Source organism: Oculina patagonica, chromosome 2, assembly GCF_052425735.1.
Source record: "Oculina patagonica isolate OP01 chromosome 2, crgOcupat, whole genome shotgun sequence".
Classification (NCBI taxonomy): domain Eukaryota; kingdom Metazoa; phylum Cnidaria; class Anthozoa; order Scleractinia; family Oculinidae; genus Oculina; species Oculina patagonica.
In genome coordinates, this window is record NC_135759.1 from 26,724,658 (window position 1) to 26,745,930 (window position 21,273).

Sequence of the window (21,273 nt, forward strand, 5' to 3'; positions counted from 1 at the left end):
GCATGCAGTGTCTGGGTAGATTGGACGTGTAAACCAAAGGGGCTTTGTTACGGATGTTAACAGATTTTTGATCAGCCAAAATAGATATTTGTGTCGTAGGAAACCTAAAACTAATGGTCAGTTTTTAGGCGGTGACGCCTATATGTTGTGGCCCGTGGACGGGCAATGTTACGATTACTCCAACCGAGTAGCACTGGGAACTAGGCACTTTGTTGTTTACTCAGTTTCAGTACGCCATCTTTGATTTTCATGAGTACTGAATCAACTTTAAGAGCATCCATCGGCAAAACGCGTTTGATTTCTAACGTACAGTTAAACAAAGTTTTGGGTTCAGGGGAGAATGATGTACTGGATAATTGTGAGCTCGCTTAAAGAACTTTTTTACCGTTGTACGTGTATTCGAAGTCGGCATACGTGATGGCAGACTAAGTTGACTGATGTTGAATTTGACGAGTGACGGCCGGTTAGTGTCATAACTTTTGAAACCTTTCCATAAGGGAGACCGATGGCAGCAGTATCTTGATTAGATTGCAAAGGTGAGCTATCTGAAATCTTTGTTTGCTTTGACGTGCATTGTTGTCGATAATATTTAAGTTTAAGTTAATTTTCTTTTCTTTTCCCTTCGCGACTCGCCATCTTCATTTTACTGCTTTGGATAATATTTATTCGGGTGTTTATCTCAAGCCATTAAAAACAAAACAGTGACGGTATCCGTATTCCTATTTGTATGAGAAGCCAGAATTCAGAAAGAACTTCTACCCTATTGCTGATTTAGCTGATCTAAAATGTTTTGTTTGATAAGTTGCATAAATGCATGGAAGTGATTCTAGTAAGCGGTGTTGACTTCATTACATTTCAGACCATTTCAATACGGAAATGTCACACAATCTTCAGTATTGACTAGGTGTGGAAATCAATCCTGGGCCTTTCTGTTGCTAAATGGCGAAGTTCGTAATGATTTAATGTATTTATCTTATCATACTGTAGGTTTGTAATGTATTGGAGGTTCGTTTTGTAGTCAAGGCAAATAAAAATTAAAATGAATAAGAAAAATGCAATTTCTGGGATCATTGTAAAGCGTCATCGCCTGTGCATGCATGTATGCGTGCCGGTTATTATTAAGTTGCTATATTAGAGCACTGAAACTGTTAAAAAGCGTCTTTTGCTAGGATGGAAATGAATTACAACTTGAAAAATTGAGGCTTAACTTTTCAAGTTTTTTTCCGTGCGTCTTCCAAAAATCGATATTTATAGCCGTGTTTTGATTTCTCTCCGAAAATAGATGTTCAAAGATAATGTTTTCCATGAGTTAGTTGCCTACCACTAATTTCCGAACAGTTACGACCAAACGTTTGCGAAATCTCCGTGACGTACCTATTTTACAGTGTGTAATATTCCAGCGTGTGTTTTGAGGATTGTAGCGATTGAAAAAACGTTCAAGGGACTGGGAGTCGCGTTTTTGAATGCAAGCGCTCGTGCACCAAAAACGGCTGAACTGCAGGCTGAGTAGTACGCTGGACTCTGCATTCAGTGGCCCGGTTCTAGCGTTGGCCGGGGTCACAGTTTTGTGTTCTTGGCAAAGACACCAAACTCTGACAGTACACCTCTCCACTCAGGCCCCGGTTGTTTAAAGATACTGTGAAGGTTAGATAACGCTATCTTCCGGGATAAACCACTATACCGTGCATATTTGTTTCATCAGCACTTTCATCAGATAACTTCTGACAAAACAAGCTACGCTATCCACTAGATAGTGGTTAACCTGGGATAGCGTTCAGTCCATTCTTTGAACAACTGGGCCCAAAAGTATAAGTGGGTACAGGCCAAAATTGCTAATGAAAAACCATGTGTCTTATATTCGTCCTTTTCTTATAACTGGACGTAAGTGCGATAGTTTGAAAACTAATAACCGTATCCAAACCCTAGTTCTAAAACCATAAGTTAAACGACTGGGAACCGGTCAGCGTCGAATGAAAAGAAAAAAATCTTATCACGGAGTGATTCAGCGCCCAAGATATGAGCCAAACGTTGCAAAAGTAGTCGCGCTAACCCTTACTGGTAAAATGTTTTGGTTTGAGGTTTACCGAGCATGCAATAAAAAAAGGGAACAGAATATAGATTTCCATAATTGCTGCGCTATTGTTGCATATGAATGATATACATACATACATACATACATACATGGTTTATTTGATAAAGCAGGTTACAAAATAATTGGCAAGACGTTAAGTCCTGATGTGGACCTGCACTATCTAAAATAATAAATTACAATAAGATCCTATATAATACATGATTCATAATTTATTTACAATATCTGAATAAATAATGATAGGTAAAATAGATGAATTAATAACAATATACAGTAAAAAGATAAATAAATGAATAAATTAAAAATATATGAAGTCCAAAGATTTGTTAGAAACGCAGCAGGACGCTTTAGTGAAACTGATAGATTTTAAGAGACTCTTATTTGCCTTAAGTTTTTTCTTGAAAGAATCAAGGTTAGAGCAAGACTTGATGTCATCGGGAAGGAGATTCCAAGATAGTGCAGCACGATGTTTAAAAGAAGATCTTCCCACTTCTGTTCTTGGTCTATCAACCTCAACATTTAAGGATTTTCTAAAGTTATAAGTAGACTCGGGTTTCACTAGTAAGTCCTTTAGAGGATCGATGCTATTTCCATGGTAAATATTGTGCGTAATAACTAGAAGTCTCTTAATGTAAAATGAAACAATTGGGTTCCAATATGGAGCGTTCCTGATGTAATCACTATGGATGTAATGCGGTAGACTATTAATAATTCTTGTTGCTCTCAAATGAATTCGGTCTATATCATCTAACAAAGCTGGAGAACAAGATCCCCAGACTGCAATACCATATAGGACACTGGGGATGATTGTTTTATAATAAATAGTTTCCAAGACTGGTTTTGGTAGGAACTTTATCCGTTTTAAGACTGCAACTTTGTTACTGAAGGACTTACAAACGTTCCCGATGTGTTCATACCATGATAGCTTGTTGTCGATTGTTAACCCAAGACATTTGGATGATTGTTTGTACTCAATAGTGCTACTGCCGTAAGTCAAACGTCGCAGGGGACCAATAAAGCTCTGTCTTGAAATTATCAGGGCTTCCATCTTCGATTCGTGGGCTATTAATCTGTTAGACTGACACCAGGTGTATACCTGGTCTAAAATGGATTGCAGTGTCAGGATGATATTGTCGATGTCCTTGCCAATTGTGTAAATTGTGGTATCATCAGCAAACATGAATACATTACCACTTGTTATCGATTCAGGAAGGTCGTTTACGAAGATTGAAAATAATTTGGGCCCTAATATTGAGCCTTGGGGGACTCCAAACGTAATGGTTTTGGGCTCGGACTGATATTCTGATAATTGGACAAACTGCTTACGTGCAGACATATAATCATCAAGCCAGGAAAGCAGGTCACCTGATACACCAATGGCTTTTAGCTTTTCTTGTAGGATAGTATGGTTCACAGTGTCAAAAGCTTTCCGAAAATCGATAAAAAGGACACCCACTTTCTGGCCCTTGTCCAGTGCATTTCTCCAAGTCTCTGTTAAATGAAGTAAAAGGCTCTCAGTTGAATAATTTTTTCGAAATCCCCATTGGTTGTTGCATAATAAACCTTGTGTATCCATATGGTTGTTTAAGGTGTCGCTCACAATATCTTCCAAATATGCAGGGGAGGGTCCGACCGACTTTTATCTCACTTCTTTTCTGTTGGAAGAATGTATGGAAATTGTTTCTTTTGTTTTTAAAAACAACAAAACAAAAATATCACGCTTTCATCCCCGTGTAAATAAGGCCAAGTCTGCCTCTTCCCTAGGCGCCGTTCGGCCAGACGGTTAAGGCGGGAAAATAGGAAGCGCGAAAGCAGTGAGTGGAAAGGCTGCTACTTGCTGGACTTTACCGTTTTTAACAGCTACAGATTCAAATTATAAGTAAAATTGTTATACCATCAATTCTTAGTTTCTTTTTGTCTTTATTGAGATACCAAATGTTGATAGTTGTCAAATGGTGCTGGAATGCAGTTAAATACCTCACAACACTACGGCAAATGATTCAAATACTGATGGTGCCTACACGATAATGCTGAAAAAATTGAGAAAAGAAAAGCCAAAATCTCAATTTCTAATTCAGTACAACACGCCCTTGATTAGTTTGGAGCGTTACACAGTGACTCAGTACAGTAAGACACATCGCAGGCAAACTCTTCACAGTCTTTCTCTGCCTTGTTATAATACTCCATGTCTGCGCACTGAAATACATATGCCATTCCTGTCGGACTTGCATATGTTACGCTCAAACACATTGGACTCTCTTGTTTGCAAACTTTCTTTTTGGTACAGTCCCCCTTGCTAGTGACCACACAAGAGTAACACTTGAATTTCTCTGTAAATAGAAATACGGATAATGAGAAAGTCGATTATAGTTGCACATGAAGCGATGTTGCACAGTTCAGGGCCGTAACCAGACCTTTGCAATAGACGACGCAAGATCTTGCTGGGGGGTTCTGGGGGCAGGCGCCGCAGGCCCTCCAGATAATGTTGAAATCTAGAAGCTCTGCAACTCTTCAGAGACATTTTTCATGAGGTATTTCTCGAGATAGAAACAATCTTGTTCAGCTGGGGATTATTTTCCCAAGAAAACATAAATATTTTGTTTTTAATTTTGCTAGTTACGTCCCTGGTACTGTAAACAATTATACCTTAATTATCCCTTAAAGGTTAAGTGTGCCTAAGACCAAAGTATCTCATGCCTCCGGGGTTTATCCCGGTTTCTGTTGCATTAATCGACTAAGAGTATTTTTACTTCGTCTAGTCTGCAAGAGTAGTGTCTATCTAAAAAAAAAAAAAAAAGCGCAGTGACCCCAGCTAGGGTTTAAACTCGGACGACTCGAGGTGAGAGTCTAGCGCACTAACCATTACACCACCGTGCCTCCCTTACTTCTAATTACAGCAATTTATTCACTTACACAAAATACATACTTTTCATGGTGCCGACACCGAGTTGTTCAATTACCCCGTATACAGCTCCTAGGAGAAGCATAGGGCATTCACAAAGTCACCCCATTCAAAACGATTCTGGGCTAATCTAGCATTAAACTTTTTGCGAATCCGACCCAATATGGCGCATTCTCTGTTTCGCTAATTATAATCGTTTCCAGCTCAATTTAGGGTGGCCCCCTTTCGTCTTTAATACCAAACAATTAAATACTGGAAAGATTTTGCAAACGCAATGCTTGGTCAAACCTTATCTCCACCTGACGATGTTATTTTTAGATGAAGAAGTGAAGAAGTTCCTTCGCTTTATATAAAGTAATTAACACATAGGGCTATGTATTGTATTTACCTTCTCTCACTTGTGGTTCTTCTATCAGCTCTTCACGTGCATAAGCCCTGAAGTTTGGAATCCTTCTGTACACTGCACGAGAAATAAAGAAAAGCCGGTGTTGGTTCTTCGCTTTAGAAAATCGTAACTTTGCATTTCTAACTAATGGGATCACCCAACTATAATATGTACCTCTGTTGGACTGTGGATCTGTGAATCTGTGACCGTTTCGTGTCGCTGAGGCTATGAAATCAAGTTATGTGCCTTTGAAAACGCAACTCGATCTTGATTATTATTGAACTAGTTTACCACTGCATTTTAAAATTTCCTTGTCCCTAGTGGACAGAGGAATAGTTAGTTGATGTCAGTGATCGGAGATCTTGGACACTAGGAGTATTTTTTGTATACATTTATCCCAGAAGTTACCTTTGGCTTGTACAATTCCAATAGTGAGCACAATCAGCAAGCACGTCTTCAGGTACATTGTTTCTTGTCTTCACGCTTTACCTAAAATAAAAGCAGGAGTTTTAAGTCCTCTGTTATCCCGCTCTTAGTAACACATTTTCCATGACCTATCATTGAGTTAATGTAATTATCGAAACATGCAAGTTTCTAACCAAGTGGCAGCCACGGAATGATTGGCTATATCAGTAGTCTTATGCCAAAAAAATGCCAAAAATCCTTACAAAAAATTAAATCCAAACGTTTGCAAGGAGTTCGCATTCGAGCCAGAATTCTAATTTGCCCATCACAAAGAAGTTTAAATTGAGCGTCCAAAAAAAACAAAAGATGCAATTTATCAAAAGCTTCAGAAGTCGTACGTTTTTTTTCTTCTGGGGAGGTTCATATAAACAGCTCATAACTAATCTTTTTTTCAAAACTATTTATAACAACAACAAAGTCCGTTGAAAATCTGAAACTCTCCTTCCCGATCGAAATCAAGTTGCTGCAGCTTTGGGCGGAAAGTTTCTTTGAATATTTTAATATTCAAAAGTGCTACTCTTAAAAAAATGTTTTGAATAAGTTCCGCGTTGTTGTTAAGAGGTGTGGTGGTTATTTGAAAGCGGTGATTATTCAAACTGTTCAGTGTAACCTTTTCGGCACCGAGGCCATAGGAACAAATAAACTTTACAAAAAGACACCTAAGATAAGTTTCGAAAAGTATTGCCAACAAGTAATAAGAAAAATGCACCCACCATATAATAGACCCATTATAACGTTAGAAAAGACATTGTTCTTTCTCGAAAAGAAGTTCTCTGTCTTGTTTTGACTCAACTCTTCGAAATTAACATAAAAATTTGTTTTTGCGCTAAAATATTACAAGCCTAAATGAGCAACGTTTGAGAGAAAAATTGTGTTTTACACCGAACACAAAGCTGAGTACACTAGCTAGTGTTCTAAAGCGTTCTAAGTTAAAGATTCCGCAGGTTAACTTGATCGAGAGAGCAATTTGACTGCTAGCAGAAATTCAGTGAGAGAAATCTGCGTCAAAGAACATCTCATACAATTTCTTTGCAATCCGGGATTGTAGGAAGCAATGTGGAACCATTATACGAACCACTTCTCATTTCAAGCAAAGTATGAAAAACATTTTTCTTACCTTGGTCGCTTGTGTGGTCTATGAATACACAGTGCCGTTGACAGAACTTTTAGAACTAAATAGTCAATTATGTACACTGGCTAATAAGTGGCGCTTCTCTTAAGATATTCTTTAGAACTAAATGAACAATGAAGAATTTAAATAGCTGGATTTGCAAAGCGAACAAATAAGATCTTGCGAGCAGAGCCGAACAACTTAAACGACTCTGCAAAAACCGACAACAGTAAACAACAATATCATTATGTCCTTCCCGATCAGCAAAAAGTTGTTGCATTGGGTTGCATATGCATGTCTCTTTGAATAAGCGCCGAACTAGAGTTCAAATGCTTTGAATAGGCGTCGCATTGTTGTGTACAGGTGCGGCGGTCATTTGAAGACGGCAATAATTTATATTTTGTTAGTATCAGGAGGCCATGGTGAAAACATTAACTTAGCTGCTCGAAATAATTCCATCGAGTCAATTATAAAGTTCACCGCCGTATTTTAGAGTTTGTGCTAGATAATAACTTGGAGCTCTGTTAAAAGATTATTCTTTCTTAGAAAGATTCACATGATTTAATCCCCTTGGTGGCTCTCTACCCTTCAGATTTAGCTTATCGATGGTTTTGGCGCCAAAATATTACAAGCCAGAATAAACAGCGTGTGGACACAAACTGGAATCGTACACTTAACCGAGAATTTGGCTTATCTTATCTTGTTATGCATGAGATGACATGATATTTTCCCGTCGGATGAAATATCAAAAACGCACTGAGAAAAGATCAAATGTGCATTGTTAGGTATGATTGGATTCTTGTGCAAGACGAATTGTGTTATCTTCCCAAAAAACAAAAGCAACGTACAAGAGAAGCTTTAGCATTCAATTTTCAATTAATTATTAGCTCCGATCTTTCTAAGTTTTCCAAGGAAATCCGTGTCCATTAACTTTCACTTTAAATAAAACCTATTTGGAAACTGGATTTTTGGAACCAAAGCCAAGTTTTTACATTCGCTTGTTCGATCTTTTTTGTAAGGTATAAAGGTATCTAAAATCTTAAACATTTCGCTTACCTTGGTCTGACTAGTTGTCGAATGAGCACCGTTCTGTTGGGAGAGCTTTTGCCACTGAATTTCAATTGTTTTTTAAGGATCAATAAGTAGATCGAGCTGTAATGAACAATAAAGAACTGAAAAGCCTGGATTAAGGTAACGCAAATCAGCATATGAATAGAAAGGAACTTGCAAACTAAAACAAACAAAGGGTCAAGACTTCAACAACTTAATTTGCACAATATTAAACTACGAATTTAAAATACGCCGAATTTTAGCCCAGTAAAGCCTGATTTTCACTAGCGACGCAAGCACAAGCGCAAGGATAACAGCTCTTATATCTCCGTGAAAACAGCTTCGACTCAAGCAAAAGCACAAGCGCGTTGCATTTGGATGCTTGTGATTGTGCTTGCGGGCAAGCACAAGCACTAGGATCAAGATTTGTCCTCTTTTCGTGATCGCGCTTGTGTTTGCGCTTGTGCTTGCGTAGCTAGTGAAAACCAGGCTTAAGTAACAATAAGTAGGATGTACGAGATTGTAACGTAGTATTCTAAATTGAACATCATGTTAACACTCTCCCTCTTGCACTGTTTAGGTGAACTTAAGTCAATTTAAAGGTTATAAACCACGCTCCCGAGCAGACACTTGAATATATTAGAGCACTAGACTGAACTGTTCACAAGAGTCTTTGGCTGCGGATGGCTAAGATGGAAATGTATCACAATTTGAAAATTTGAGGCTTAACTTTTAAAGATTTTTCTGCGCGTCTTCAATAAATTCGATATTTATAGCCGTGATTTGATCTCTCTCCAAGAATAAAGGTTATATATTCCTTTAGATAATGATAATGATAATCAATTTATATAGCGCATTTTTCATATATAATGTTCAAATGCGTTGTACACATACTGTAATTTACTACACAAAGGCCAGACCACAACACCGGGAACTTCGTGCCCTACTCTTTGCGAATAGTGTGTGGATTCTTTAACGTCCCCTGTTATAAGACTGAAGATACAGGAGACGGGACCTACGGTTTATCGTCCTTTTCCGAGAAGACTAGAATGTCTAACCATTTGCAGATGTTCAAAGATTATGTTTTCCATGGGTTAAGTTGCCTACCACTGATTTCTGAACAGTTCCGACCAAACATCCCCGTAATCTTTGTGACGTAGCTCCTTACAGTGTAGTATTCCAGCGTGTGTTTTGAGGTTTGGAGCGAGTGAAAAAACGTAGAAGTGACTGGGAGTCGTGTTTTTGAATTCAAGCGCTCGTGCACCAAAAACGCCTGAACTGCAGGCTAAGTAATACGCTGGACTCTGCGTCCAGCGGCCTGGATTGTAGCGCTGGCCGGGGTCACTGTTTTGTGTTCTTTGGAAAGGCACCAAACTCTGACAGTACCACTCTCTACACAGGCCCCGGTTGTTCAAAGGTTAGGTAACGCTATCTTCCGGGATAAACCACTATCCCGTGGATAGCGCAGCTTGTTTTGTTAGCAGTTATCTCAGTTAACTACTGACAATACAAGCTACGTTGTTGCATATATATGATGTGCAGTGGTGGATCTAGGGGAGGGTCCGACCGACTTTTCTCCCCTATCACCCCCAAAATATCACGATTTCATCCTCGTGTAAATAATGCCAAGTCTGCCTCTTCCCCAGGCGCCAATCGGCCGGACGGTTAAGGCGAGAAATAGGGAGCGCGAAAGCAGTGAGTGGAAAGGCTGCTACTTGCTGGACTTAACCGTTCTGAACAACTACAGACTCAAACTACAAGTAAAACTGTTACACTATCGATTTTTAGTTTCTTATCTTCTTTATTGACGTACCCAACGTTTAATGTTTACAAATGGTGCTAGCAATCGAAATACACAACACTACGGTATATGGCTCAAATGCTGATGGTGCCTACACGATAATTCTGGAAAAGATAATACTGAGAAAAACAGCCAAAATTTCTAACTCCGCAAAACACGCTATTGATTGATATCAAGCGTTACACAGTGATTCAGTACAGTAAGACACTTCACAGTCAAAATCTTCACAGTCTTTCTTTGACTGGTTATAATACTCCATGTCTGCGCACTGAAGTATATATCCCATTCCTGTTGCTGTCATACATACGGGACTCTCTTGTTTGCATACTTTCTCCTTTTTGACACAGGTCTCTTTGCTACCGGCCAAACAAGAGTAACACTTGAATTCCTCTGTAAATAGAAATAAGGATAATGAGTAATGGTGGATTTCCACTGACTTGTAATTTTTTACGTGCGTTTACGTGCGTGAAACTTTAGAGACAATGTATGAACGACTTGCGTACACGTTTACGCAAGTCATTCATACATTGTCTCTAAAGTTTCACGCACGTAAACGCACGTAAAAAAATATGCGTCATGAAGATGTTGTACTGTACACAATTATACCTAAATTTTCCCTAAAAGGTAAAGTGCCTCGGACCAAAGTATCTCATGCCGCCGGAGCTTATCTCAGTTTCTGTTGCATTAATCGACTAGGAGTACTTCTACTTCTCCTGGATAGGATACTAAGTCGATCGCTGCCCCACCCGCCACCTCCTTAGCATAAAATTTGCTGGTACCCATTTATACACCTGATACACTTGGTGGGTAGAGAGAGGCGCTGCGAGAGTAAAGTGTCAGTCTCCAGAAAACAACACAGTGACCCTAACTAGGGTTTAAACCCGGACTACTCGAATTGGAGTTGAGCGCACCAACCATTAGGCCACCATGCCTTCCTTGCTTATTTCTTCCAGCACATTATTTGCGTGTACGTAACCACACTTACACAAAATAAATACTTTTCAGTGCCGGGAGATCTACAAAGACTTAAAAATTTACATTCACTCTATCACACCTCTAAACATCTCGACTCCGAGTTGTTCAATAACCCCGCATATAGCTCCTAGGAGGTGCATAGGGCATCCACAAAGTCACGCAATTCAAAACCATTTTGGGCTAATCTAGCATTAATCTTTTGCCAATCCAACCCAATTTGACACATTCCATGTCCCGCCTATCGTTTCCAGCTCAATTTGGGGCGGCCCCGTTCAAGTTCTTCTTCCCAAAAAATTAAATATATGAAAAATTTAACAAACGCAATGCTTAGTCAAACCTTAACACCACCTGACGATGTGTTTTTAGCCTCCCTTAACATGAAGAAGTTAATAAAGTTTCTCAGTACTTTCAAAATGTCGTCGTTTTACTAAGTGAATTTGAACACATAGGGCTATGAATTGTATTTACCTTCTCTCACTTGTGGTTCTTTTACCAGCTCTTCACGTGCATGAGCCCAGAAGTTTGGAAGCCTTCTGTACACTGCGTGAAAAATAAATAAGTGTTTGTTCTACGCTGTAAAAAAAACGCAACTTTGCATTTCTAACGAATGAGATATATCCAATTTCAACATGTACCTCAGTTGCTGACTCGTCCCCAGTCGTCTTCATATAGCACCCGTCTCTCCTTGCGCTGTATGAAGACGGCTGGGGACGACTCAGCCTCTGTTGGACTGTGAATCTGTGAACCTGCTGACAGTTTCGTGCCGCTGAGGTTATGAAATCAAGGTGTATGCCTTTGAAAACGCAACTCGATCATCTTGAATTCCATCAAAGCGGTTTCAGTCTTTAATATATTTAGTAATTTTTGGTGTTGATTATTTTCTAGTTTACCACTGCATTTTAAAGTTGCCTTGTCCTAGTGGACAGAGGAATAGTTAGTTGATGTGATCGGGGATCTTGGACACTAGTTTTTGTTCTTCCTTTTTAAGTATATTCACAGAAATTACCTTTGGCTTGTACAATTCCAATAGTGAGCACAATCAGCAAGCACGTCCTCAGATACATTGTTTCTTGTCTTTACGCTTTACCTAAAATAAAAGTAGAAAGTTTCATGTCTATTACACGTAGGCTTTGGCGGATTGTGCACCTGAAAGTGGCATAATATGCTACTAGCAGTGCTCGAAATTTTGCCAAATTTTGCCAAAATTATGCTCCTGATTTCCGAAATTATGCTCACAAAATGACGTAGATTCTGTACATAGAGGCGCGCAATAACGACACCAAATTATGATGTTTTTTAATTAACTATTGTTGTAAATTTATTTGTGTTTTATGGCAGTTTGTCTCGGCGGTCAGCTGTCTAAATAAGCTGCTCGAAGTCAATACGACTATAAGGGTAGCTAAAACACGCATTGCAAGAACATACTACCTAAATTTAATTTATTTCTGTAGAAAATAAACCATATTAACTAAATTTTATGAATTTATGCTCCAAAAAGTGCTAAAAATTGCTAATTTTGCCGTGGCAGTGCTCGTTTAAAAAATTATGCTTTTTTGCTCCAATTATGCCAAAAATTATGCTAGCGCAATCCGCCAAAGCCTAATTACACGGCTCTTTTGTAACACATGTTCCACATTCTTCACAATAAAAAGTTTGCAAGGAGGGAGCTCTTATTGAGTCAATGAAATTATACCAAAGTGCAAATTTCTAATCTAGAGTTTGAAATAAGATTCCATCAGTGTGGCAAAATGGCCCCTGATTGGATTAACTTAAAGTCACTGAAGAATTAAATGTTCTATAGTCTAATCATGTGACGTAGTCTTAAGCCAAAAATTACTAAAATCCTTACAAAAAAATTTAACCCAAACGTTTCGGGATTGGCCCTTAATCAGTGACTAAAACGTTCAGGGTACTTCAGTTTTTTTTGGTAAGCATTTTGACACTCAGACAAGGAAATATTCTCTTGCACTAGAATATGTAACATATTTAAATTCGTCAAATTTCTTATCTGCCCATCACAAAGACGCTTGAATTCAGCGACAGAAAAGACGCAATTTAACCAAAGTTCGAGTAGTCGCACGGTTTTATCCTCGGTGGAGGTGCGATTTGCAACTCATAAAAAAATATAACCAAAACTGGTGATGACAACAACAAAGTCCGTTAAAAATGTCAGTATTTTAGTACTAGTCGCCTAACCAATCGGAATTAAGTTGCTGTATCATGCCTAAGTTTTTTTTCGAAATTCCAGTGCTGCTCTTGAATAAACAATTTTGAATAAGCGACGATTGTTGTTAAGCGGTGTGGCAGTTATTTGAAGGCGGTGATTATTCAGGCTCTTCAGTGCAACCTTTTTAGTTTAAAGATCTGAGGCCATAGGAATAAATTAAATTTGCAAAGTTAAAACATGAGTGACTCAAATAAGTTTCGACAAGTATTGTCAGGAAAGTGCATCCACGGCCATATTATAGAGTTTTACAAAGACGTCGAAATCGTCATGTCTTCTTTATACCGTATTCAACTCTTCAAAATAAGAAAAGAAACTGTTTTTGCGCCAAATATTAGCATACATTAGCATTCAACATAAGGATACAAACGGTTTTTGCCCCAAATATAAGCATACATTGGCATTCAAAATTACTATGCAAACGGTTTTTGCGCCAAATATTACAAGCCCAAACGAACAAAGTTTGATACAAGAAAACTAGAGTAGTACAACTACCCCGGGATATTGGCGTTTTCCGTACTTTGCTTTTTAATTGTTTCAATTTTTTTTTCTACTACACGAAATATCGTTACGCACTGTAAAAAAACAACAGTGGGTACTTAAGTTAAGTGTAATTTGTTTCTTGGGCGAAAAAAATTGTGTTTTACACCAAAAACCAAGATGAGTACACTAGCTAGCGTTCTAAAGCGCCATGGTAATCTTTTTAGAAATTCCGGATTGCTTTGGCTAACTCGATCGAGAAAGCAATTTGACTGTTAGCAGGAACTGTAAGAGCAAGTAGGCGGTACTAATTTTCAACTGAAATGTAATAAAATTTCGGATTCTTTGCAATCCAGAATTGCAGGTACCAATGTGGTACCATTATAGGAACCTGACTTCTCATTTCAGGCAAGGTATTTAACACCCGAGAAAACACTTGGCTTACCTTGGTCGTTTGGTCTAACAAGAATGAACAAACAGCGGACACAGTGCGTCTCGGCAGAACTTTGAGAACTGAATAGACAATTGTGTACGCTGCCTAATAAGTGCCGTTTCACTTGTAAAGATATTCTTTAGAACACTAATGAGTAATGTAGTACTATGGCCAACAAAGAGCATCTTGCAAACAAAATTAGCATACAAATGATTTTTGCGCCAAAATACTACAAGCCCAAATATACAACGTTTGGGACAAGAAAACTGAAATCGTACAACTACGCCGGGATTTTGGCTTTTCCGTACTTTGCCACTAACTTGTGCATTTTAGTTCTCTTTTCTGCTGCAGGAGCTATCGATACCCACTAAAGATCACTAAAAGAAATGAACAGTGGGTACTTATTAGGTGTGGTTGGATTCTTGGGCGAAAAATTGTGTTTTGCACCAAAAACCAAGCTGAATGCTAGTGATCTTAAGCACCAAGGCTATCTTTGTAAAGATTCCGCATTGGTCAGGTTAATTTGACTGCTAGCGGAAACTATTCTGCGGACGGGTACTAATTTTCAAAAACATCTCATACAATTTCTTTGCAATCCGGCATTGTAAGAACTAGAGAACTACTTCATATTTCAAGCAAAGTATCAAAAACATTTTGCTTACCCTGGTGGTTTGTGTGGTCTATGAATACACAGTGCCGTTGGCAGATCCTTTAGAACTGAATAGACAATTGTGTACGCTGGCTAATAAGTAACGTTTCTTCCTAGAATTGTAATGAACAATAAAGCTGGATTTGCATAGCTTATATATAACAGTATATAAGATCTTGCAAGCAAAGCCAGACAACTTAAATGACTCTAAAAAAACTAATTGCAACAACAGTAAACAAAAATATCATCATCTCCTTCCCGATCGGCAAAAAGTTGTTACATCGGGTTGCATAACTCTTTAAATACGCGCCGAACTGGAGCTCAAATGCTTTGAATAAGGGTTGCATTGTTGTGTAGAGGTGCGGCGGCCATTTATTGAAGACAGCGATAATTTATATTTTTTTTTTCAGGATCAGGAGGCCATGGTGAATAAGTTAACTTTACAATAAGCTTCTCGAGATAATTCCGCCATTGAGTCAATTATAAATTCACCGCCATATATCAGGGCTTGTCCCTTGGGTTTGTCCTAAATAATAACTTGGAGCTCTGAAAAGAGATTATTCTTTCTTAAAGATTAAGATGGTTTCCGCCCAACATTCAAGCAATACAGGCAAAAATAAAGTTGCCAAAAAGACCTCATAGCATGGTGACAGTTTAAGTACAGCAAACAAAAACCTGCCAAAACTTTAGCTCTCAAGCTGACCCCGCGAGAGAAAAATGGATTTGAAATTATCTGTATTCCAGTTAAAACGGACGTTTCACGCCGGTTTAAAACAAAATGGCGCGCGTTATAAACATTTTTACGAGGTTTGACTTAAGTTTTCTTGAGAATGCTTTAGAATTTAATTACGGGGTCATTAAGACAAATTAATTTCAGTAAGATCTTTTAAATAGTACACAAAGTGTTGTCGTGCTATGGGTAGATTTTTGGTACTTGATTTTTGCACTCATTGCTCGAACTTTCAGCGGAATCCGTCTTAACATGATGCAATCCTCTTGGTGGCGCTTTACCCTTCAGAGTGGTTTTTGCGCCAAAATATTACAAGCCAAAATGAACAGCAATTGGACAAAAACTGGAATCGTACACTTAACCGATAATTTGGCTTCTCCTTCTTTGTTATAGGACGACAATTTAATATTTTCCCTGTTGGACAAAATATCAAATACACACTGATATCAAATGTTAATTGTAAGGTCTGATTGGATTCTTGTACAAAGACAAATTGTGTTATCTTTCCAAAAACAAAAGCAACGTAAAAGAGAAGCTATAGCATTTTTGATTAATTTTTAGCTCCGATCTTTCTAAGGTTCCTTACTTTCGCTTATTCGATCTTTTTTTGTAAGGTAAGGTATCTAAAATCTAAGAAAACATTTCGCTTACCTTGGTCTATTGGTCTGACTAGTTTGTCGAGTGCGCAACGTTCTGTTGAGAGAGCCTTTGCAACTGAATGATAAATTGTGTTTTAAGGCTTAATAAGTAGTGCAATGAACAATAAAGCACTGAAAAGGCTTGATGAAGGTAACACAAATTTGCAGGTGAATAGAAAGGAACTTGCAAACAAAGATGGACAAAGGAGCAAGACTTTAACAACTTTTATATTAAACAACCAATTGAAAATACGGAATTTAAAAACAGTTAGTGGGATGTACGATATTGTAACGTAGTATTGTAAATTGAACATCGTGATAACAGTCTCTCCCTTGCCCTGCTTAGCTGAACATACGTCAAAATTAAAGGCTATATTCCCTTGAAAATATATATATGTCACGCTCCCGAGCAGACACTTGATCTGTTCCTAGGAGACTAATCTGTAGGATTGTAATGTAAAAATTGGTTTTATTTTTCTTTCTATGGATTCATTCCATAGCAGATGTTCTGTACCGTCATTATCTCTCGATCCGTTCCTAGGAAACTAATCACTAAGAATGTAATGTACAAATGGCGGCTCTTTTTGTAAGACCAATCGAATAATTATGTTTTTTGCCACATGATTTTCATTGTTCCTGTTGTTTTCTCTTTTGTTTTCTCAGTGATGCCTGTTACCGGCCTTCCGAGAAGTGCGTTGCGCCCCAGATAATGATCAGATGTTTTGAAGTAGTGACCGTAGTATTGTAAATTGAACATCATAATAACACACACTCTCTCTCTTGCACTGCTTAGCTGGACCTTTAAGTCAAAATTAAAGGTTATATTCCCTTGATAAGATATATATTCCACGCTCCCGAGCAGACCCTCGATCTGTTCCTAGGAGACTAATCTGTAGGAATGTAATGTTAAAATTGGTTTTGAGAGCCGTTTAAAAGCAATATATTCTCTTGATAAGTACTCATTCCATAGAAGATGTTCTGCACCGTTATTTTCTCTTGATTCGTTCCTAGAAAACTAATCATTAAGGCTACGTTTACACGGGACCGGACCAGAACCTTTCCGAACCGGACCAGATCGGATCGCCTTCTGTTTACATGGAACCGTTTGGAACCGATCCAGGTGTTTACATAGGGCCGTTCTGGAACCGGGCCGGAACAGATCCATAACTGGACCTGCTATTCCTTGAGATCTGAAGATGACTTCCGCTCAGGTTATCGAAACGTCAGTCACCAACAACAGTTCTTTTCAGAACTACTCTAACTCGGCCGCACGATCACACTATACGAACAACTTATACATTCAGTTTAGTCATTATTTTAGCAGATTCAATTATTGCACTTGCAATATTGTAGATTTTATATGATGTTATTAAGTTTAGTACAAAAAGTTTTAACTTTACATTTAGTCATCATTGGGAGGAGAGGGGGTCATCTAATAAATTTAGGATTACTGGGGTGGTGGGGGTGGTGGTGGTGGTGGTGGTGGTGGTGGTGGTGGGGGGTTGTTAGGTAAATATTTCTAGTGAAGGAGGGTTCATCATATATTACAGCAACTATCTGTCAAATTCACCAGCACCGCCACTACTCCCGGCCACAAGAAAACTAGTGGTCCTTAAGCGTACGTGATTGTCTTGTGTTTCGATTAAGCATGCTTTTGTGAGCAGTCGGTCTTGCATGAACCCGAATGAATAGATCTTTTATTTGATGTAAGTAAAACGTACTAATTAGCTCCTTGACATATTCCTTTGTCCAGAGCTGAATTTATCTTTTACAAATCAGTGAATATTTTAACTTGCTTGGTCACCACTATGAAAGCACGTATAGAACATGGGATGCACGGAACATATTAACCAGTTAAACTGCAGGCGAGTTTAGTAAATGTAACCTTGAATATTTAAAAAAACCTTCATATGAACATGGCTGCTGACATGTAAGTGAGGTGGAAATGGTCCTGTGAAATTTATTTCGGCATTCTTATATCAGACAATGAGTGATATGGTTTTGAATTCATTACAATCAAGTCGATTACTAGTTTACTTTATGGAACCAAATAACTGGTAAAAGCGAGTTACTGGTAGTCGCAGGCATTACAACTAATATTTTATTAAAGCAAACCAGATAGCTAAAAGGCACAACAGGTTCGACCAAACTCTTCTTAACAAAAACCCATACGGATTTCTGGTTCTAAGTAAACTGACTTCTGTAACTTAGCGAAATCACTCAAGTTTGAAGTCAAAAGCACGAAATTTTCTCTTCAAGCTTCTCGGCTGCATTTTGGTAATATTGAAAGGAGAAAACGAAAGGCAGGCAAAACTACCAAGGAAAGAAAACGAAATACCAAATAGGTGTTAAAATAACAGCTAAATAGACATTAAAGTTGGCCAGCTAGGCCTAGTGTAAGATACCATCCAGCTTATGCAAATGATTTGTATTATGCCCTGGCTTAAACACTGATCTGATCAATACAAGACACCGAAACAAGTTGGATGTCTCGCTATTCAAAACAGCTACAGGCCAGCAGTCATTTGTATTCAGAGCTACTCGGCTTTGGAACGAACTACCAAGGACCCTAACAGACGTTAATAGTTTGAGTATTTTTAAGGATGCTATAAAACGTCGCGCTTGGAAGAATATTATTGAAACATAGAACCCTTTTAAACGTAACCCTTTTTAATATTTAGAATGATTTTATTTTTTAGCTGTACATTTTTAACATTTTATTGTAATTTGCCCTGAAAAACCATTTTTGGAGAGGTAAATAAAATCTTATCTTATCTTATCTTATCTGCACACACTTATTATATATCTGGTCTAATTTTTCAGGTTTACGGTCTAAAAACATCAAACAAAACGTTGTCTTGTTTATATACTACGAACTGTCTAAATTATCGTCATTGATGAATATAATTTTGCAAAGATTTTTAAAAAATCTATCGAATTTATTACCTATTAGAAACCTGTTTGAAACGGGTAATTTTTTTTATATAGATCACGAGAAGTGCTGGCCCACCAGGCACATCAGTCGGCTCTAGTTGAGGGTGCGTGGCATTTTTTCTACTTATCTACTATCTTTATTGTTCGACTGTACGTTATAATTAATGTATTGCACTCGAACATTTTTCAGGTTGATATCAAGGCATAGTTAAGCGATATGGAAGAATACACAGCCTGGTTAGAGCTACAGGCAGTTTCCAACGAAGAACTGAACGAAAGGAAAGGTCAGTAGTAATAGAATTTGGACACAGCAGAAGATGACACACAAAAAGGCATGCACAGTATCGACAAAAACCGCAACAATAAAAACAACAGCAACAAACAGCAACAATAACAACAACTTTTTTTTAGTTTACGTGTCCCCAATTAGTCTGTCAAAGACTAAACCCACTGACACGTTAGAAATTAAAGATTGTACTTACTTTCTATCAACAGCAACTCTAGCATTCGGTTTTGCCACATCTAAATGCTGCTGCAAAAGAGGCAGACCTCGATCTCTCCATCTTTTTTGCTTGTTGCATTTTGTTGTTTGTCTCCTCACAGAATGTTAGAATGAAGTTTAAATTCAGTGGAACCTGATTAAAAGACCATTGTTGGGCCATAAAATTGTGGTCGAATCAGAGATGTTCTTGAAATAAGAAAATGACCAACTGAGCATTCTTCGGGTCAAGACAATTGGTTAAATTAATGGGGTCGTAAGGCAGGGCTCTACTGTGTCATAAAAATTAAACGCTAAAGACCTCTCAAAGACTGTTCCTGAATTACATCTCAAATCCGAAGTGTCCTCTTCAAGTCCCTTATCTAACCTTCTTTTGGTTTTTAACGTCTGACTAGCCTTTGAAGATTCCTTAAGAAAGACGATAAAGGATGGCGATTTTGACAAGATCAGCGCTCAACTTACGCCAAGAGCTTTGACAAATGGTAATACAAACGCTTTGTTAATGGCCATGGAGGTAAGAAAATATGTTACACGCTGATAAGATAAACTAAACACAGTGGTAAATTCGAAAAGATGACGTTTCGAGCCGGTTGGAAGTGAAAAAATAAAAAAAAAATAAAAAAAATAAAATACAAATAAAATATAAAAAATAAATAAAAACCGCCGTCACACTGTGCTGGCGGTCTAGACATAAAAAATGGTATATTTTAGGGGTCCGAAAAAGCTTGCGCCACACCCTTTAGGTCTCCTTGAGGGGTTTAATTTAAATTGTCGGACGAGCATCCCCGTTTTTATTTATATGAGATACCCCGCTGGTTTTGGAAAATGTTTGCTTTCAATGGCGTACAACAACCATCAGCCCATTTCCTGTCTTCTGCTTATCCAATTTCTAACCCAAACACAGCGATTGGTTTCTTATTTCTTTGGACTTTGCTCTTCAGAGTGCAAAACTACGAAACTACTTAGCTACTTGACGAGGCTGTCAGGCCGGGTTGCTCGAATGCCGGCCGATTAACGCTTATCCAGGATTAAAAGTTGATCAAGGGTTCAATTTCTCTTGCATGAAACTGAAAATATAAACAGAAAACTTAATTGAAAAGTAGAAAAACTGAAATCAACATTTACGCTTATCATGGATTAAATTGATCGTGCTTTGAACAACCAGGCCCAGAACTTGCTTGTCGTGTCATAAATGTTGCGCGCACTGCTGTAGGGAGGTGCTAGGTCAAATGTTACAACGTATGTCCTTACCTTAAATGCTTTACTGCACCAGCTTATAAGCACTTCTGCTTTAAGTACAAATTGTATGTATCTCACGGTGCCTGTATTCCTGGTATATTCTGATAATGAACTGATCGCCTGCTTTCATCTGTTTGCAGACGAATTTCGAACTTCGCCGTCTAGCAAATAAGAAAGGACCAGACGAAGAAGACTTCACAAAGTTGGCTGCTTCGTTGGATGAGTTCATTTCTTGCCTTTTTGATCCTTTAAAATCTGGTGGACGTATTCGTGACGTTTTTTTGAAATCATCAATCGATAACGTCATAGATGCTGCGATAGAGTTCGAGCAAAAGAAAGTATGTTTCCACACTTTAAATTGAAATACACTGAAAATATTTAACAATTAGACTACGAGCCCGAGTTTTCTATGAGCAAATAGTCAACGAGGCGCAGCCGAGTTGACTATCGCTCATAGAAAACGAGGGCGAGTAGTCTAATTGTTTTAGTAGAAACTCTAAAGGATTGCAGTGCAAAACCTACAATATTGTGCACTTTGAAGACAAAAATCAATAAAATTTGTAACCGCTTAAAGAGCTACTCGTGCGCGCGACTGTTTTCTATCGGCGATTAGAATATAGCCGCTGTATACGCGCGATGGAATTCTAGCGGGCATTATTTTTAATAGAA

At 38.2% G+C, this 21,273-nt stretch overlaps 4 protein-coding genes across 6 annotated transcripts in view; 2 read left to right on the forward strand and 2 right to left on the reverse strand.

Moving 5' to 3' along the window:
• Positions 1-21,273, forward strand: part of LOC144643871 (adenylate cyclase CyaB-like) — a 56,728-nt gene that overhangs the window by 33,892 nt on the left and 1,563 nt on the right. The window lies entirely within an intron of this gene.
• Positions 4,004-8,057, reverse strand: LOC144641910 (uncharacterized). Of its 2 annotated transcripts, none has more exons than XM_078500928.1 (4): positions 8,009-8,057; positions 5,785-5,865; positions 5,380-5,451; positions 4,004-4,419 (listed from the first exon to the last, which is right to left on the reverse strand). In XM_078500928.1, exons 2-4 carry the CDS (start codon positions 5,840-5,842, stop codon positions 4,184-4,186), a joined length of 366 nt encoding a protein of 121 aa, XP_078357054.1. In that variant the 5' UTR covers positions 5,843-5,865; positions 8,009-8,057; the 3' UTR covers positions 4,004-4,183. The 2 variants fall into 2 exon arrangements, with proteins under 2 accessions (XP_078357054.1, XP_078357053.1); XM_078500927.1 differs by lacking the exon at positions 8,009-8,057 and adding an exon at positions 6,959-7,075.
• On the reverse strand, positions 9,784-14,675 carry LOC144641912 (uncharacterized). 2 transcript variants are annotated; one of them, XM_078500929.1, is made up of 4 exons: positions 14,578-14,675; positions 11,785-11,865; positions 11,247-11,318; positions 9,784-10,193 (listed from the first exon to the last, which is right to left on the reverse strand). In XM_078500929.1, the coding sequence occupies exons 2-4, from the start codon at positions 11,840-11,842 to the stop codon at positions 9,976-9,978; spliced, it is 348 nt and encodes a 115-aa protein (XP_078357055.1). In that variant the 5' UTR covers positions 11,843-11,865; positions 14,578-14,675; the 3' UTR covers positions 9,784-9,975. The 2 variants fall into 2 exon arrangements, with proteins under 2 accessions (XP_078357055.1, XP_078357056.1); XM_078500930.1 differs by lacking the exon at positions 14,578-14,675 and adding an exon at positions 13,928-14,086.
• Positions 19,084-21,273, forward strand: part of LOC144642250 (uncharacterized) — a 54,881-nt gene continuing 52,691 nt past the window's right edge. The window contains exons 1-3 of the mRNA XM_078501231.1: positions 19,084-19,150; positions 19,761-19,879; positions 20,745-20,942. Of these exons, the coding sequence (XP_078357357.1) occupies positions 19,084-19,150; positions 19,761-19,879; positions 20,745-20,942 (384 nt within the window). The remainder of the gene's footprint in view (positions 19,151-19,760; positions 19,880-20,744; positions 20,943-21,273) is intronic.

Bases quoted from the DNA above. Each gene is read 5' to 3' on its own strand.
- LOC144641910 (XM_078500928.1), bottom strand. From the start codon at position 5,842: ATGTACCTGAAGACGTGCTTGCTGATTGTGCTCACTATTGGAATTGTA. The intron at 5,452-5,784 runs GTAACTTCTGGG...TTTCTCGTGCAG, and splicing joins TGGAATTGTACAAGCCAAAG to TGTACAGAAGGATTCCAAAC. The intron at 4,420-5,379 runs GTAAATACAATA...TTCTATTTACAG, and splicing joins AGAACCACAAGTGAGAGAAG to AGAAATTCAAGTGTTACTCT.
- LOC144641912 (XM_078500929.1), bottom strand. From the start codon at position 11,842: ATGTATCTGAGGACGTGCTTGCTGATTGTGCTCACTATTGGAATTGTA. The intron at 11,319-11,784 runs GTAATTTCTGTG...TTTTTCACGCAG, and splicing joins TGGAATTGTACAAGCCAAAG to TGTACAGAAGGCTTCCAAAC. The intron at 10,194-11,246 runs GTAAATACAATT...TTCTATTTACAG, and splicing joins AGAACCACAAGTGAGAGAAG to AGGAATTCAAGTGTTACTCT.